The sequence below is a fragment of the Vulpes lagopus genome, chromosome 8 (genome assembly GCF_018345385.1).
Source record: "Vulpes lagopus strain Blue_001 chromosome 8, ASM1834538v1, whole genome shotgun sequence".
NCBI lineage: Eukaryota > Metazoa > Chordata > Mammalia > Carnivora > Canidae > Vulpes > Vulpes lagopus.
Window position 1 is genome coordinate 57,971,287 of NC_054831.1, and position 20,095 is coordinate 57,991,381.

At 37.6% G+C, this 20,095-nt stretch overlaps 1 protein-coding gene across 16 annotated transcripts in view; it reads right to left on the reverse strand.

Annotated features, from left to right (window-relative positions):
* The window catches only part of PARD3 (par-3 family cell polarity regulator), a 658,827-nt gene that overhangs the window by 217,795 nt on the left and 420,937 nt on the right, over positions 1-20,095 (reverse strand). For 5 of the 16 annotated variants that reach the window (XM_041765035.1, XM_041765037.1, XM_041765030.1 and 2 more), the window contains 4 exons: positions 14,256-14,415; positions 7,721-7,910; positions 2,920-3,071; positions 1,822-1,866 (listed from right to left, as the gene is read on the reverse strand). In XM_041765035.1, coding sequence (XP_041620969.1) covers positions 1,822-1,866; positions 2,920-3,071; positions 7,721-7,910; positions 14,256-14,415 — 547 coding nt within the window. The remainder of the gene's footprint in view (positions 1-1,821; positions 1,867-2,919; positions 3,072-7,720; positions 7,911-14,255; positions 14,416-20,095) is intronic. The other 11 variants (XM_041765041.1, XM_041765038.1, XM_041765043.1 and 8 more) reach the window with 7 other exon arrangements.

Sequence of the window (20,095 nt, forward strand, 5' to 3'; positions counted from 1 at the left end):
GATGATCTTTGCTGAAATGCCACTGTGGCTCTACCAAAAACATTTGGACTGCACTGTAAAATCATGATCAACTTAGCAATTCAAGTGAAGTGAAGAGAGAAAAATAACTGAAAATCTGTTCATTGTCCAATATTGCAGCGTGGAAAGGATCTAGAATACACTTTATTCCTTTAGATTTAAGACCAACAGACCAGAAGGTACTTTGATGTCTAGCTAATAATTTAGCGTCGCAAGGTTTTCTAGTTTACTTTGGTAGGATCGATGTCACATAGTGGGGGAAATAAAAGAAAAAAAGGAAAAAGCTCTTTTTTATCTATGATCTAACATTTTAAAACACAATAAAAGCACAAGATTCAATTAGATTATCAAATCTGCCTTCTCTCTATGAAAGTTATTCTATGTGTTCAATTAAACTCTAGATATCAACAGTATTGTTTTTTTAATTGCAATAGTGCTCTTTTCCTTTTAGTAAAAGTGAGTTTGTCAAATTAAATATTTTCCCGACTTTACCTGACTGGCAATAGCATATAAAGTCATGTTCTTTTTTATAAACATTAACTTGGACAGGGCTTACTTCTTTAAAAGTACTGAAGGCTATTAACTCCAAAGCTAATTACTAATTTACATATATGAACTATCAAATAATTTTCTTTAGCCCTGTTTCAGAATTTCAGTGAATTTCATGTTTGATCGGAGAAATAACTACATAAAAAGGGCTGAAACTATAGTTAATTGCCTTGCACTACAGTTAATCCTATGATTTATTGGATGTAATTTTTACAATCTATCTTTTACTCTACAGAATGTGAAGACTCCAACCATGTCCACAATAATCTTTACATATGTATATAGATACACATTTTTCAAGCAGGCTAAAACTAATTACTACTGCAGGTTAAAAAGGTGAATTGAAGCTAATTAGTGCTAAGTGATATGACTACATCATACTGGATCTAGAATAATTAAAACACTATTCCAAACTTACAATAATAAATCATAAATACGCCATTTACAAAGCACATTACTTTAATTACACATGAACACTTTCCTGTGATAATTTTCATAAAATAACATAAAAAGTAAATTCTAATATAATGAAAAAGCCAGTTCAACATAATCTATTGATGCTATAGAATGATCTAGGCAGCATTTTAGAAGCAAGCCCTAATGAGTTAAAAAACAAAAAACTAAAAAAAAAAAACAAAAAAAAAAAAAAACAAAAAAAAAAACTTTAAAATAGGTTCACAAGGTCGAGAAGCTGTATTATATAGTCTAACTCAATATCAGACAACTATGAGCTAATTCTTATATCTGAAGAACTCAATATCAGACAACTATGAGCTAATTCTTATATCTGAAGAACTCAGGTTTTCTGAGCAACATTGGATGCTATCCTTCAGTGAAAAATATTTATATTTATGCTATTATCCTTCAGATCAAAATCACCACTTTGAGGATCATTGGACATCAAGCAAGGAATCTAGTAAATGACTCAAACACTTAAGAATCTCCTAGAAGAGATCATGTTCTCAGGATTTTGATTTTTATTTAATTGCAACAAGACACCCCTATGCAAATACAATTAAAATCTAGGTTGTTTTAGCATTTTTGAAACACTAAATTGTATTTGTGCTTAGTATGTACTACACCAATAAATTCCTAACAAAATTTTTCTTTTCTTACACAATTTGATTTCCTACAATGAATCTACACAAGATTGGAATATTTATGTTTACATGCAATATGATTGGCAGCTCTATAATTATGATCATCTCCTTGGACCACAGTTTCTACGGCAACGGTCTAACGGTCCATTCTTACCTGCTTTCTGGTCATCCACTGTATTGAGTTTAGTCTCGTCAGCTACTGTTAAAAGGTAAATGTATACTGGTTAGTGCAGTTAGTCCCCATAGCCCAACATGCTTCAACCATTCCCGGATCTTTTCAGTTAGGTGATCATTCTTAGATAACATTTCATGCAAAAATATGAAACATCAAGCAAACATTCATAATCAAAAAAGGGGGGAAAAGCAGTGTCTCCATGCAAAATGCCAGTCATTTCATTTCACAGACACGTGTGTTATTTATAAGTTAGCGTATCATAATTAGCCAAGGCAATGCATCGCCAAATTTTTCTTTTATGCATGTGATAAATTAATGCTTTTAGTCTTAAAGTACAAACAGCCACCAGAGAACAGCATAAATAAGTTACAGTTGATTAACAAGGGTTTTTAAAATCATTTGATCAATTTATAGATATAATTTATTATTTTACTTTTTTGTTTGCTTTTTTGGTGGATTTTGATTTAAAAAGAGACACTACCTGATTGGTGTTTGATTGAACAACTATGTTATTTTCCTCCTTCCATTTGCTTCCAAATACTTTCTACAATAAATATTCTATCAAATTATTACTTCAATTACATGCCTTAATTATTAACACATAAGAGTTTCTATTAAGTAAACTTTAAAGAATAGCAATGAAACGAAGATATCATGAAGTAACCAAATTCTACACATGGATTGAGATAATGGTTTCTCTCCAAACTTTTCCTTCTAGTTCAAGAATCCTACAGCCAACCAAATACTATTTCAAAAAGTTGGTTTCAAACAGCCAAAATGTGAAAACATTTCATCTTTTAAATAAAGATGCAGGAATATAGCATGATATGCATGTGTTTGTTTCTTTTACCATCAGGAAACATATATATTAACATATTGCACATTAGGTAAACATGCCACTTATGAGAAATATGGGTATCTCAAACTCGGAGAAAAACTAATTTTTGCCAAATTGCCACATTTCACATTTATTTTCTCTACTACTTAAGGTAAACAGATATGTGTTTGGGACTATCAATTTTAATCTGAAAGCATCTAAACCTTATTTAGATAAAGATTCATGGAGATTGTACTCACTACCTAAATCCATGCTTTTTGATTTTCGCGTTTTAACGAAATCCAATTGACTGGCATCTGAAAATTGCTTTGTGCGTTTTTCTGACATACTCTGGCGTCCAAATCCTTCTCGTTGAAAAGCAAGAACTGGATCGACATCTGGACTCAAAGAGCTGGTGTGAAGAGAAAGATAAACATAAAAATATTTACTAAAAATCGAGGACGTCCAACCTTAGGAAAGATCATACATGCCTGTGTGTGTGTGAAGGTATGTATGTGTGTATTCCTTAGAAGCGTTGAAACTAACACAAATACAGGCCATTAAAAAAAATGGCTGAATACGAGGTGATGAGAAAATACAAACTGAATTTACATTTAGAATAATTCTTCCTCCATGTGAGTTCTCTCCTCCTCATTCTGTTCTCCAATACATCACTATTTCTAAGCAATTATCAAAAATAAAGCTGATGAGGGAGCTGGGTGGCTCATTCGGTTAGGCATCTGACTCTTGGTTTTGGCTCACGTCATGATCTCAGGGTCATGAAGTCGAACCCCACCTTGGGCTCTGCACTCAGTGGGGAGTCCGCTTGTCCCTCTCCCTCTGTCTCCTTCTCCCCCACCCCCCTGCTCACAGAGGTCCAATCTCTCTCTAAAATAAACACTTTAAAAAAATAATAATAAGGCTGATGTCTCTTAGAAATTGGGAGGATTGAATATTAGAGAAAAACGTTCATATATGTGAATACAAATATTGGTAGCAAACAAGTGACTATATAGATTACAATCAAATAGAAGTTCTAAAAAAGAATTTGTCTGGTCTTCTTCTATATCCCTTGTCCCATGTTTTAGAAAAGAAGAAAAAACACCTTTGTGGCATGTAGTTTCATGAGGATGTAGTTTCTCAGCAATATTTATTCAACTGACAAGAAACCAACTCAACAAATCTTTATTAGAACCTATTCTGATTAAGCTGTTGTCCTAGATACCAAAGTTAAAAACATAAAAACGAAAAGATTCTCTGTTCCCTATAAGTTCCTAAAAAAAAAAAAAAAAAAAAAATACTACCCCAGAATCACCAAGCCAATGCAGTGGATGCAGAGACGGGAGAGTGATGGGTACTGGGGGAGACTAAGACTAGATGACATTTGATTTCGGTGACACCAACACAGTAGTGCAAGCAGAGATGATGAAGGACATGGCAAATCACTGGTAAGAGGATACCACTGGAAGAGTTTTCACAGGGGCAGTGGCAAACGATGACACAGAATCATTCCTATTTGTAAAAATCTGTGAATACTTTAAAAAGTACTAAGTGTTCTGAGTATAGTCCATACAATAAAAATGGTTTTTCTCAGTGCTGGGCTCACTGAGTAAATACATTGCTCTCCTGTATCAGCACCCAGCCACCTCCTCTATCCGGCCAGGGAGGAGAAAATCCCTCCACAGCTAACTAAACATCCCAGACGGTGAGGAACCACTTCGACCAGGTCAACTGAGTTTACGATCGCCCTCATTATGCTTCTGATGGAAGCAAACTTCTCTAACCTTTATGGCTGTAGAGAATCACCATCTGATAAAGGAGAGTGATCTGGTTCAGCTATACATCAAAACTGTAGCTGCAGTTTACCGTGCATGAAATGATATTTGGCTCGTAGAGAAGAGCTAAACCAAAAATTGTAAAAAAAAAAAAAAACATCTACGGAACTGCTTTGCCCTCAGGATAAGTGACTGAAATGTGACGGAACACGTGGATTAGCATGCTCATTAAACAGAACAGCTGCCTCACCCATCTGACAATGAGAGAATTCAAGGACATAATATGAAAGCTCTTTGTAAACTACAAACCACGAGACATAGTAAGTTATTATGACCCCACAAAGACTGTCTATCTCAAATAATCAACGTAATACAAAGTTATGGTAACAGAAATCAGGTCCTTAACAACCACACAGGGAACTAAAGAGCCCTTCCCAATCTTTCCCACTGGGTACAGAGCAGGGCCCCAACGATGAGACAAGGTGGGTGCCAGTAACTCCGAATTTGAGGAAGCACTCACTCTCACGGTCATGCAAGTTCATAGGCCATGCCTGAGAGGGACTTGTTCTTTATATTTTGTATGCTGGGTACCCAGTTTGCCTCGCCCTACCACCTGCTTGCGTATTATGCTTATATAGTAGTATTCAGATACTACAGTGCTTACTACATCATGCTTATAATTTCCACATACACTCCAATTGAAAAATGCATCCTAGAAATGAAAGCTAAAAACCCATATGATAAGAACTATGACCCAACTTTGCAACAGCAAACTGTAAATTATATATTTTCAATAAGGATAATTCTTTCATATATTGGATACTGATCTCTTCAATCATTCTTCTCATGAAATACATTTTTAAGAGAAATTAGTGGTAAGAGCCTTTTCAAAGAAATACAAATTGTTGGTGCCAATGTTACCTGAAAACCACATATTGACATGTTTTTTAAACTAGTGTCATATCCTTGGAATTACGTTGTCACTAAGATCAGAGAATCTGATGTTTTACCTTGTTTCTTCTTAAAAATATTGCTAATGTTTCCTAAGTCAATTAATGGGTTGAAAAAAGTATATTCTATTCGTTAACAAAAGTTTAGCCATTTGATGTATTTACCTTCCACAACTGTGCTGTGAACTGTAAACAATTTAAAAAGTCAAATGAGTTTGTGAGTTAATAAGAGTCTTAAAATAACTAAATATTCTTAAACTATGACATAATTAATTCTTCCCTATCAATAAGCCCATTAAACTAATTTCAGACACAATAAACAGTACATTAGAATACTTAACAAGTTCGATTGCAAAACTGACAGCGGATTCTTTAAAGAATGTAACCATATCCTGACCCCCCAATGTTATTAAAATTCCAGTTATTAATCCTGTCTTATTGCCCTTTTGTTTTCATAACATTTTCATCAAGGATTAGGGAGATATTGTCAGGCTGGAAAAGCTTACATTTTCTGCTGTGATTCGGAACAGCTGCCATTCTTGTTTGGATAACCCTTCATTCATATTCTTTTCCTTGCTCCACATTCCCCACAGCAAAATCATGGAACTCTTCCCCAGTTTATGAATGCCCTTAGGTAAATTAATGCCACAATCTATTCCTGATAGCTACTTATTTATTTTTACTGATACAGTGCTTTAGAACACCCCAAACAGGTCTACTACTATGGCATCTTCACAGTCCTCATCACGGTAGAGATTCAAAGACTTCAGCCCCTAAGCTGAATACTGCCAATATCTAATCCTTACTCTCCCTGTTGTTGCTGTCACTCTTGGAGAGAGATACAAACTGTAGCTGTAAATGCAACAGCATCTGCAGTTTTCAAATGAGATTTTACTCTTTATTGCAGTCTCCCCCTCTATGTTGAACCAAAAACCTTATTCATGGATATGCTATTCTCACACAGGCTGGAGCGTAGCTCTGTTTCTAAAACCTGTGTTTTCAATAAAAGAGTTTTTTTTTTTTTTTTTTTTAATTTTTTATTTATTTATGATAGTCACAGAGAGAGAGAGAGAGGCAGAGACACAGGCGGAGGGAGAAGCAGGCTCCATGCACCGGGAGCCTGATGTGGGATTCGATCCCGGGTCTCCAGGATCGCGCCCCGGGCCAAAGGCAGGCGCCAAACCGCTGCGCCACCCAGGGATCCCAAGAGTTTTTTTTTTAAAAAAAGGAAAAAGAAGACAGAGATGGACTTTTCAAGGATCCCAATAACAGGTGAGACTATCCCAAGAGAACATCTAAGGAATCCACAGGCACACATGCTAGATGTTTGTATGGTTTTAGAAGGAGCAGGGGAAGATGGCTGGAGAGAGGGTGACTTTTCTAAGATCACTAACTTAAACGTTAACACAAATCAACAACAGGCCCCCAGACTTCTCCTAGATAATACAGAATGCTGACACAACTCTGGGTAAGAGTAGAAAAGAGAACAGGTAAGTGATGAAAGAAACAATGCTGTAACATTTAAAGATCATTTTGCTGATGTATTCACAGAACAACCCAGAGGAAGGGCAATAAGAAAATTCTGGTATAGTGCTTCACGTGGCTTATGTTAATTATCACTACAGCCTCACAAGGTCATCCCTAGGAGGGATTTGCCTTTTGGATTATGGATGTGTGTAATTATGAGGCATGCAAATTAATTCACAGATCCACACTCACAGGCCATGAATTGGCTCAATGATATCAAATACTTTCTTCTATTTTGGAAGATTCAGGTGAAAGAAACAGTATTAGGCTGCCCCAAAAGTCACAATGTTAGAAAAAAGCGGGAAGCATCTTAAATGGCAGGGTTACAGCACTCTAACCAAAAAAAACAAAAAACAAAAACCTTTCCAAAGCCTTCTCCCATCCCAGAGCATAGCAGGTATTAATTTGGCCAAAGTTATCTAACCATTATAAACTTTTAGTCATCTCGGAAATTTGCTTAGACCTGATTTAATAAGAAAAAAAATTCTTCAAAATAAAACAGATCTAAAGTAACAGCGGAACTTCACAAGTGAGCAGGTCTTTTTAGTTAGTGATAGTTTTGTTGTAGATTTGGCTGAGTTAATAAGTACAGCCCTGGAAATGCTAAAACAATAGGGCAAGTTTATGGGGGTGGGGGAAAAATTTTGTTAAGAGTATTAAATAGTGATAGTTAAGAGTATTAAAACCATGAAAACAGAACATTGCTATAAAAAAAAAAAATTAACTGTGCTTAAGGATAGACCATTTAAACATAAAATGAAGGTGACTGCAATTAACTAATGTTTTCCAAGCCTGGTGTGTGATCTTACCAGTCTGCAGAATCACTGATTGCAGCCTTAGACCATGTGCCAGTGTCAGTTGTCACGAACCCCACGTCATCATGGGAGCTGGAAGACGACTGGTCAGAGAGATGTGGAGGAAGCACTGGCAACCTGTCATCTTCTATAATGACAGTGTCATCTTGGGGCATGTTCACTGTGGGAGACAGCTGGTATTTACCTGCCCAGTGGGAAAAAAAGTAAGAGAAATTCTAGATATCGATCTAAGTGCTACATGTATTAATGGTAGTACTTTACAACATTAGGAAAAAGTCTAAATTTCCAAACATCTGCTCAACCTGGTGGAATAAAACAGAATGACAGTAACTTATTTTTCACAAGTAAATGGCAAGTGGCGGCCTCGAGTCTGTCCCCGTCTCTAATATGGCAGCTATGTAGCTCTTGCTCAGCACAGTGTTTAAATTCACTGGGTTCAAGTTGTCTAAAGCTACAGATGATCTCCCAAACATCTTCTAATGTGAAAATGCTACACAGATTCTAAGTTGTGAAAGAAAGTCCTTTGAAAAATTTTACCAGGAAATTTATAGGGAAGCCCTGCAGACTTACATCAATCATTCACCCACTCAATCGCTGGGCACATACCACGTAGTAAGGATGTAAGAAAGATTTAAACCTCTGCTCACACCCTAGAGAAAGAGACAGATATACACAGTGATAATTAACTGGTGCCATGAAGGATGTGCTAGAAGTACTGTGGCCCTCACTAGGACTGGTAACGGCCTGCGTAGGTGGAAGCTGCAGATGCTGGGGACCCTAACAAAAGTAAACATCACAGTGGGCTTTGAATGATGAATATGATCTTCTCTGCTAGGAGAAATGATGACACTGATTTTACACATTGGCAGCAACATCATTAAATTCATGATGGAGAAAAGCTCTCTGTGCACTCAGGGGACACCCAAGAAGAGCACATGCAGAATCGAGCCCTTGTACGTGGGAAATGGTGAGAGTGATCTTGAAAGATAGTATCTCACTGTCCAAAGGCTTTCAGGCTAAAACAGTGGAGTCTATACACTTTTACTTATTCAATATGGATTTAGTGTTCTTGGTAAGGAAGGACTCACAACTGTCTATACTGATGAGTTTCTTTCAGGATAATTGGCTCAGGTGCATGGATGAGTATGATACATTTATGGTTCTTGGGACAAAATTATGGTTCAATCCCTGAATCCTTAAAGATAAAGCTGGAGTCCAAATAATGTCATTTTCCTCCTGAAAGAAAACACCCATACTTCTTCTGGCTCCCTCCTCAAATCTCACCATACTTTTGAGTAAGAACTCGCTGGACAAGGCTTTGGTCCAAGTGGATACATCAAGAGAGTCTACACTCACAGAAATATACACCAGAGTATGATGAAGGCCCACTGGCCTGGCTCTCTTGACAAAGCAAGAAGTGACAATTTTCCGTCACCTTATAGCAGGATGGGAACAGTCTCATTTTAGGTCCAATATTCAAATCTGGTAAGCCAGCTCTCCTGGCCCCTACCCAAATAAAATGGATTGCTATCCTTTCCCCATACTAGCACCATTTTATACTTTACAGAGGGTGCTCTTTCCCTTTGTTATACACCACTTTTTAAAATAGCACCACAGAAACATGTGGGGAGTTTTTTTAACATTTTAACATCAGTCTTAAGATCTAATTTTTAAAATAAACATTCATAAAAATGTGTAAATGATGACTTTTTGTTTTAAGACTATTTTAGCAATTATGGGATGGCATATATAGACTTGAAGGGTTTGTAAAATCCATATTATGCTAGACATTCAACAAAGGAACAAAAATTAAGTTGATATGTATCTTTTCAAGACAAGCCATAAAAGAAGACATGCTAGACATTTCAAAGGCATTTGTTATTTAGTGCCAAAATTATTACAGAAATATTATATGTCCACTGAAACATCAACATAGCATTTTAGCAAGAAAAACACTCTATTTTGATTTGAAATGCATTCATTTTGACAAACTGAATACTAGCAACTTTTTATGAATGCTCATGAGTATAAAGCAAATCAAATCTAAGCTTAATAGTTTCTCTCTCCTGAATCCAAATCATTCATTTACTGCTACTTTAGTTTTAGGGCTTTTGTGCAAGACAGAAACCTGTCCAAAAAAATATCATTCATAAAGAAGCCTGGATGTTCTCGGCCTATTACCAAAAGAATTATTTCCTCCTTAAGACATACTTTTTGACCAAAAAGTGTACAGAATGACAAAACCAGAGTTACCCCTGACAGGTCACCACTGACAAGGCACATGTCACAGCATTAAATGCCAAGTCCTCACAAAGGCAAAATCTACTGGAAGGAAAAATTACAATATAATTATAGTGTATTTGCTTTTAAACACAAGAACTAAAACTCTTTACATAATATATTCTGAGACACTCTAATAAGCAATAAGGAACATTGAATGGTTCTTCATATGACAATCCCTTCTTTATAATATGCTGTGTTGAGTAAAAATATTGTACCTGAAGTGATCCAAAATTTTATATATAAATGGGAAGAAATTCTAATAGTAAGAAAACAATTTTGCTTTTTCCTCTCACCCATGATTCTTAGGGCTAAATTCACATTTTTCATCAGCCTCCCACTTCTTAACATGCTTGCCAAGAATTACAGTTTTTGAATCTAGATGCAGGAATATACTGGGAGTTAATGGACAACTAAATTACCTCACTCCATGATCTACCAAACTCCATCTAGACAATACCTCTTAATGATGTGAGCCAGTACCTGGCACATCGTAAATGTGAAACCTTCCAAGGGTGACCTGAAAAGCCTTTGATCTGTGTTTTGATGAATAAAAATTCTTCCTTCCTCAACTAGTTAACCCACAAACTACAAACTAAAAATTAAACCAATCTTATAGAGGAGTAAAACAAGGAGATACAAAATGATTGTTTACTAAATATTTATTCATTGGTACATTTACATAGAAGGCAATACCATTCATGACACCAGAAACAGATGAAAAGTTTTCCAGTGATTCGACTCACAATAAAAACAACATTAATGTTCCATTTTTCAATGCTGAATTTCTAACAAGATAAAAATACACTGAACATAATTATTTTTTAAACTCACCACAAATGTCTGAATACAAAAACTACTGTGGTTAAACTCTAAAATGAATACATCAGATTTGGGTTTTGCTTTAAACAGAAAATTTCTTCAGATTAAAATTTGGAAAAAAAAAAATTAAGGTTCCATGTTCCCAAATGTCGATTCGGGATGTATTTTAGGGAACGTGTTGGTTAAGTTAGCCATGCCTGTTACTGTTTTATGATTATTAGTTAAGACTGTCCAGCAATTTATAAATATGTATTTTAAGTCTTTTAACATGAAGAAATCCTAGGTAGGCTCTCTAGAGATTTCTTTTTGATGAATATCCAGGATTAAAATCGATGATTAATGGCACTTCGGCCCAGAAGACATCTGGAGAAATATTGCCTTGGTCACAACTCTGGTTGACCTGATCAAAAGCTAGGGAGACTGACCCAGGCTGAAATAATGTGGGACTCATGACTCGGGAAAACACACATCCTAACTGGTTCAGAAATACAGAAACCTTGTGGCTTCAGACTTGTCACTTAATTTCTCTGGTCCCTAATTCCTCTGAACAGAAGATAATTCCTTTGGAGTGGATGATTTCTAAGGTTGTTTTCAAAGATGAGCTTCCTTGATTTTTAGAACACAGTGGTTGCCAGAATGGAAGATTCTGGAGACTATCTAATGCTTTTCGCTTAAAGATGTGGGTAAATTGAGGTTAATGAAGAATGAGTGTCAATAATACTTATTGTGTGGTCTCAGTATTCCTTAGAGAGAGTTACTTTTAGAAACAGGAAATAACCAAAAATAACATAAAACAAAAAATCACCATGGGATCTTGTGACAACGTTCCTTTATCTGTTAACTGGAGGAGTGTAGCCAATGACCCCTGACATCCTGCCAATTCTAACATCTCTTCCTTTTTTAATTTATTTTTTAGAAGCTTCTCTCCTGAGATTGTTCCCATAGAAATGAGTCAGAAAGCCTCAAAGCTCCTTTTGGTCTAGAGTCTCACATGAGGATTTTTCTAGGTGGAGATTCACCCTGTTTGCATAAAATTAGTGATTTCTTGACGACTTAGCTGGAATTTCAATACAAAGCTCTATTTGAATCAGAGCCTGTAATAAAGTAAATACCACCACCTCTACTAGTACCTATACAGGAATTATTCTAAACCTACAGAAGACATTCAGTAACCAAATGAGATCTGAGAGACTTTGATATACCTAGATACCATGCAAATCAATAAATACTAGTGCTATTGATTTACGATAACAGAAATTCAGGGCTCTAATATCCTATATTTGGTACTCTATCTTGGTATTTTGTTGTAAGCTAATATTTTTTGCAGGATTTCTAACTAAGTGGGAATTGATGAGGCAAAGTATTTGTTTCTTAGGACCATTGATAACAGAAGAGGAACTGATAAAGACTTGAGGAATTCTCAAATTTGTAAAACGCAATACAGATTAGGTTAAGCATATGCATTTCCCAAGGTAAAACTATACAGGATCCCTAGTTTCCAGTAAAATATGTAAAAACTATGTTAAGAAGATATCCAAGTCATCCGACCTTAACTTGGCCTACTGACAAAGGGTAGAGTCTTTCACCCCCGTCCCAAAAGGGCATATGCACAGTACATCACAAAGCACATAGCTGGGAGAGAAGTTGCTGCCCAGGGGAAAGCATGTGATGTCTTTAAAGTCCATTACATCTCCAGCAGAGGGAAGGGAACGCAACAGTAATGTAAACTGAGGTGGACTGACGAAGCCACAGCTAACAAAACCAGGGCAACAGACTACGAAGAGAATGAAGGAATCCTCAACCCATATATACAGCACTTGAAAAGGTCACTAGGTGAATTTTGGGGTTTTTTGGTTTTCTAGTTTTAGTTTTTCGCCTTCCTCTGAAGCATCAGGGATTGGAGGCAGGACGCAGGTTACAGGAACTGGTGGACCAATGGTCTGATTCAGTATGGCAAGTCCTATGTTCCTATAATAAAGGGGAAATTACAGCGTATCACTTTGTATGAACACAGATCCAGGGACACATGTACTCTCTCTCTCAAGGGGTCTGCATTTTCATTTATGAAAAAAAGTATTTAACAAAGATAAAGTCTCACACCAATACCACAAAAGTATGGAAAATGCAACAGCAGTGAAGAGAGTGATCATTCAGAAACAAAGATTATTGTGGTGAACTATGTGCAATGTGCATAACCTAGCAGGTGTACAGTGGTTTTAGCATCCTTCCCCTCCTTCATTTATGCCAAGCAGGCAAAGAGCAAACTACTGACCAAGTAAAACCAGAGGGCTGGAAGGTCTAAGTACTATGTGCAACAAAATAAGAAATGGAGAATTTAGCATTTTTTCCAAACCTGAAAGCTAGAAGGACTAAAAGAAAACCAGAAAATTCTCCTAGTCACATGTATGTGTTTTTCCTGTCATGCCCAGCAGAGAGTTTTGAGGAACTGGGTCTCACTCATTTTTCTATTTATGGCAAAAGTATCCGCACAAATGTCTCCTTAATAGCAGGCTTTCCATAAACGTCCACTGATGAATGAGATACACTTTTGATCCAATGAAACTTCATAATGGAAACTTGAATTGTATTAAATCTTCATTAAATGTTTCAAAATGGAGTTAAATTTAGGGTTTTACTTTCGAGCCTTGAGAAACACAGTGGCAATAAAAGTGTTTTATGTCAGGTGCTATTTTAATCAAAACAGCTTCTGATGTTTTAAATTTGAAAACTCTCACGAGTTAATCCCAAGATGAGCAACTCAGTCAATCCAGGCACTCCTGTGGCAAAGCGGGTCTTTATTAACCGGGTCTGTGAGGAGAAGGCTGAACTGCTGCACAGCTCGTGCTAATAACCTTGCTACCCACTGGGGGTCATGCACACAGTATGGTGTGGGAGCCAAACAAAGGACGCAAAACACTGGCTTCCAAATTTTAAAATGAGGACTTTGAAAAAGTAGAGATGCAACTAAAAGACGGTAACATCCTATTAAGTATAAACCAAATAAATGTGAATATTTCACCTGCACGCAAACATGTGTATATGCATTTGCTCCTCTCCCTCTCAACAGCGCTACTGTGAAAGACACAACTTGGAAATCCTTCTTGTCATAAACCAGTAGATTTTGACTTTCCTAAAACCCAGCTTCACTTCTCTCAAACAAGCTAAAAATATCTTGATCACTGAAAATATTTCCATGTGACCCCTTTCTTTTCGCCCCTCAACCCCCATGTTACAGGATCTAAAATTCACTTAACAAAATCAATGTATTAATAATTTGCTCTCTTCACATTAACACTTCCTGGATGATTATAATGAACCTTCTCTTTTTCCTCTTCAAAACACAGGCCTCCTTTACATTAATATTACATTGATAACCTCCAAGTGAACCAGGAAAACATAAAAATAAGATGTAATAAACAGAGTTTACCTGACTCACCCATTATCCTACTGAGGGCAGCATTTCTTGTGGGTGATTCATCAAGCCCCTCAATGCCACTGTAGAGGGAATGGGAGATTCTCCGTTCACGATCATCCAATACCGTCTCAATGGGCAGCTCAGGGCCCGAGGGGCTCCCAGGTGATTTCAGCTAGAGAGAAAAGGGGGCAAGGGGAAGTCAGTGCTGGAGGCCCATTAGCAGCATGGGGGAATTATAACAACTTGCCCAAGGCCTGCATCCAACTGGGTACCAAATGAACTAGAACTTTTCACCCTGTACCAAAATAATTTGTGATGACAGCTCTGTCTAATGACCAAATTTCTGTGCCATTTTACACTGTGCCTCCCATGAAGTTCTGTCAGATTGCAACCACTGGAGGAAAAATATGTATATTAAAAGCTTTTTTTAAAACTTATTTTGCTGCTTATTTTTTCAATTTGACTGCCAGAATCTATTGAAGTCAATTTAAGTTATGGTTTAATTCAGAATTCTTTATGAGATGCTGCTCTGTACAAAGCATGCTTTACCAGAATGGAAGCTGGAGCTAAGCTGTACTTTTTATGTCTATAGTACGTAAATACACCTAACAATTGACACCCATCTCCACCTGTGCTGGTGGAATTATGACCTTCTCCGTAAGACCTAAAGACCACTTTGTGAGCTCAAGGTGTCCTGAACAGTTCACTGAGCCTAAATTTCTTCTGCTAAGAATTGGGAAAAAATCATTCTACTCTCTTGTTATAAGCTTAAATATAAGATGGTGAGTACCTGAAAAAGCCACTTTAATAATACACAAACAATATAGAAGGACCAAATATTCCAATGAAGCAAAGATGTATATGTCACAAACATAAACAATCTACTGCATATGCAAAGAATATAGGTCAATTTCCATCACTAAGATTTAAAGCAGGATGTGGCATTCTTTAGAACAGCTGTGCCTTGTAAGTCAGATTCTTCACAAAAATATATGAATAAGGAACCTATGTTCCTAAGGGCTTGGAACAAATCTGCCTCAAGGAGTAACAAAGCACACTTAACAGCAATCCTCCAAACGTGGGCTCTGAGGTTAACATCATCAACTAATATCTTATAGGCTGTGGTGCTCGCTAGAAGCCAGAGACAAAGGGGGCTTGGCTGGGAGGGGCTTGTGGTGGCAGTGGAGAGGGGGGTGTGCACCGCAGCACAACATGGCCAAGTGGGAGAGAGGACCACACATCCCAAACAGAGGAAACCACAACGGTGGAGGTTCCTTCATCGGAACAAATTATTATTTCTGTTAGAAGCTATCATCTGTTTAATATAAATGAGATATTTAATGAAGTTCTGAATTGTAGACTTATCTCTCCCAGTTTGATAAGCACTGGGGAGATTTAATGCATTGAAGGGTCAACACAATTACAATTGGAGGCACGTCAGCTTGTAGGAGAATAATAAATTCACAGCACTAGTGAATTAGACTCAGTAAGGTTTAAATTGTGAAATGAGGACTTGCTTTATTAGTTTTGTTTTTCTTTTATTGTAGATTACAACTGACAGCTTCACAGAAAAGTAAATTAAATATTCAAGGTCTCTGATGTAGAAAAATAAAAGAACATTTTCTGAAAGAATACTATGCCTCAATTCCAAGGGACGTTGGGGAGGTAAAAACAAAAACAAACAAAAGCAATACCCTGTGCCTATAAGAACAAGTTATGTCCGAACATTCTAAATGAGCACATATACAGTAAAGTGACTTGCGATCCAAGCCTCTATACAAGACCTGCTTGCTGTACAATTTACTTTATCATAAGACAAACAATATATCTTCACATTTGTTTAACAGATACATTTAATAGAACTAGATAACTGCAATTTTCTAGATGATAAAATCCTTAAAAAGCTATTCATGAGAAATTCCCAACTAATCTAAGATGCTATTTTAGAATTTCAGAAAATCAAATAAAAATTCCATTTAAAAAAAGCACATGCAGGCTTTCTAGAGAAAAAAAACAGTAAGGTGCCTGTTCAGAAAGAACTTCACACTTGAACGTTTTCATGGGAAAGATTCTACACCTCCCCTACCTCCCTAACCATGTCTAATTTACATCTCAAAAGACAGATTTAAATGAAGACATCAGCAGCCTACTACATAAATATTTAACAGAAGATTCAATGCCTTTTAATTTCTTAAAAAAAAAAAACACATTGGGATGCACAGTTTTGTTTTAAGTCTTTTGATGATTTTTTTGTTGTTGTTGCAAGAAAAAGAGTTTAAGAGCAAGAAACATGCCACAGGGACACAATGGCAGCACAGAAGAGAAGCAGAGCAAGGGGGTTGTGGAGGAGTGGCCCAGGGTGGTCTGCAAGCTGGGGTGTGCCCAGGCCCTGTAAGCCTCCTTACATAAAAACCTTCTCCGAATTAAAGTTAATTAGAAGAAACTAAAATAAGAGAACTACAGTTTTCACTTTGTGGCTTGTTGTTTAAGGTACAAAAATGTTCTCTGATCTAACTTAATTCAGTCCTAGGTTGGGGTAGTTGTGCTGGTAGCTCTACCTCTAGAAAAACAGGAAAGCCTTTCTGCCTATTAGAGAAAAATTATTTCTCAGCTGCAGCATAAGCACTCATATTGGGTAGCAGTGAAGAGGGATACAGTCTTTTTCTAAGTAATACTGAAACAAATGTACATCACAGGTCAAAAAACATCTTATACTCCTTGACCCGGCCTTTTATTCACTTTGTGGTCACTGCCCTCACAAAATAATAAGCTAAGTATATATCAAAGATATGAGTCAGTATTTATCATAACATTATTTACAAAGGTATAAAATTGGAAATGACTCCAAAACTGAAAAGCAATGTAAATGCAGTCCACACTTAGGAAAGATATTCATATGATCATATATTGCTTGTATAATCAGAAAATAACAAATAGTATACCATAACAAAGAAACTGGATTTTGTCCAATAAATACGCTTCCCATTAGATACTTGGATTACTTTTCTTAGGAAAATTTAAAATCTTGGCTTCTTTTAAAAACTAATATATTTTCTGCAGGGTTTAGCAAATTCTCATGTTGTTGTAGGTAAGCATGAATGGGTCAAATGATGTGTTTCACGTAAAGAAAATGTATCCCACCATCTTATGAGCACTGAAAATCTGGCACAGATCTGATCTTACAGCAAACCAAAGACTGGGTTCTAGGTAGTAACTGGCACAATCTTATTTACTTAATATTTCAGTATTTATGGGCTTCCTCTATAATATCTCCAGTGTCTGGCACAGAGCCAGTACCAGATGAATAATTTAATTTCCAAAAGAATGACTCAGATTTTCCTCAAAATGGTTTGGAGACCTTATACATACTAGGCCATGTAGAAGTAGGCCTAGAGGTGAGGGCACAGCATAATAATGAAATTAGAAGGAAGTTAGACTAGATTACAATGATATATTGTGGAAGGTACTAATATCCAAAGGACAGGTAAACACAAAACAATGAATAAAAAGATAGGCTTGAGTTTTGGAAGAGTGGCCATGGCTTTAGGGTCCTGTTTCAGGTTCTGTTGTCATGCAGGACATTTCATCTCCTTGGCCTCTGCAGTGGGCAGCAAGGATCAGGGACATAGCAGAAGCTCCCCAAGTCATCCTGCCTATAAATGACAGACCCAGAATGTAACTATTTGATGCTAAAGCCCATGCTTTTATTGTATGCTATTTCCTAACACAGTCAGAATATAAATTGCCTGAAGCACACAATCACAGTCAATCAGGTCCACTCACATGTGTAAGAGGAATGGGCACCTTGCTTCTAAATTACTTTGCCACGACCTTGGCCTTTCAGCCATTAAGCAAATCACTTGACCTCTCTGCATTTATTTCTTAATACATAAAGTGAAGAGAATCATAAATGATACCTTAGGCCCCTTCCTATTTTAATATAGCTTTCTAATTCTAAGAGGATTAAACCCACGGAGAGAACTCATTTTAAAGTAGTCCTTGATGTTGAAATCCTTCAGTCTAAGACAAGGCTCACCTGGTCACATTGTCTACTGGTACTAAGACATCTTTATATGAAATCATATCTAAAAGAGATGGAATGAAATGACCGCAAGCAATGTTAAACTGCAGTCATTTCTACAAATATTCATTTCCTTGGAACGTCTATAATCAGCGTAATTGTCATACCCAGGTTATTTTCAATCCTCAAGGAATGATGTCAAGTATTTATTCCCCGGTCCCTCTACTCTCCTTCAAAGTCCTCAACAAACGCATCCTTTGTGATGACAACCACCATTTCTGCCTCTTGCTTTATGTATTCTGTCCAATAGAAAAAACTTCAGAAGGAACTTAAGAAGTTTTTCTCCAAGAAAGCTAATCTATCAATTAGGAACACAAAACAAAGGGAAGCCATTTCTCTCTTTTTATTTTTTTCTTAAAGAAATAACTATCGCTTATGAGATGATTTTAAATGTGCTTAAGTAAGAACATTAGATCTAAGGGAAGCAAAGGAAATCTAGAATCACTGCCAAAATGTTAATCTGGTTCCCATGCCGAATGGTTTATTTTTTTAAGAACTTCAGTTTCTAGTGGTAACTAAGTTATCTTTTCTTCTAACACCACCAACCCCCCAGCCCCCCAGGATTATTTCCCTTGTCATTCAGTCTGTGCTAAGGTGTCAGCTCTGGGTTGGACACTGAGTGACAGAGAGAGGGACTTGGCAGGCAGACAGCCAGCTCAGAACTTACAGTTCCTCTAAAAGAAAACCAAAAAGGAAACCATGACAGGGTAATTGCTGTTAGATGAAGGTAAGTAGTTGGACGAGGGAATACACTGGTGAGAGAAACGAAAATCCAAAAGCTGTCTTTGGGAGGACAAGGAGCAGAATGTCCCGAAGACGGGACAGTATCATGTGTCTGAGAAAGTGCAAGTGGTGTGGAGGAGCTCCTGCAGACCCTGCAGGGACAGGCCGGAGGGGCCTGGACATCAGCCCTGCATGGCCCTGGGGGCCAAGTGATGGAGGCTGGCGCCTGTCCTGGAGAGGCGGCACACCTCCAGGAGGGACTCTGGCTGGGAGTGACACAAGAAGCATGTTTTGTGGGAAAATCTGCCTTCTTGCAATGGGACAAAGGGGCGGGACTTGGGGCGACAGCAGAGGGGCTGGAGGAGAGACTCGAGGACAGAGAGAGATTCTGGAGGCAGGGGATACCAAGATAGGGAAGGCATCTGAGAGGTCCATCTCCAGCTTCTTCCACAACCATAGAGGGGCAGGGAGGGTTACGGGGCTCAGGCGGGTGGAGGGCAAGCCCACTGTGGGAGGTTCTCAGGGAGGAACTGGTTTTGTTTTTTTTTTTTTTTTTTTTTTAATTTTTTTTTTATTTAGTTATGATAGTCACAGAGAGAGAGAGAGAGGCAGAGTCACAGGCAGAGGGAGAAGCAGGCTCCATGCACCGGGAGCCCGACGTGGGATTCGATCCCGGGTCTCCAGGATCGCGCCCTGGGCCAAAGGCAGGCGCCAAACTGCTGCGCCACCCAGGGATCCCAGGAACTGGTTTTGAAGAAAAGGCATAAATAAAATTTGGGGTACCTGGTGAATTAGGAGCTTGAGCGATACACTGGCAAGTATCAGGAACTAGAACAGGATTCTGAGCCAGAAACAGGGCTGTGCGAATCGTGGTAACAGGAGTAGCACCTGAAGATCTCCCGGGAGCACCTCCTGTGGCCTCATAGGAATGAGCCCGGGAAGACCTATGACACACACCAACCACACAGAGCAGTGGAAATCAAGGAACCCCAAGAAGAGAAAAGAGTCGGAGTGAAATAGGAGAAAAATAAGGAATACAGATAAGATG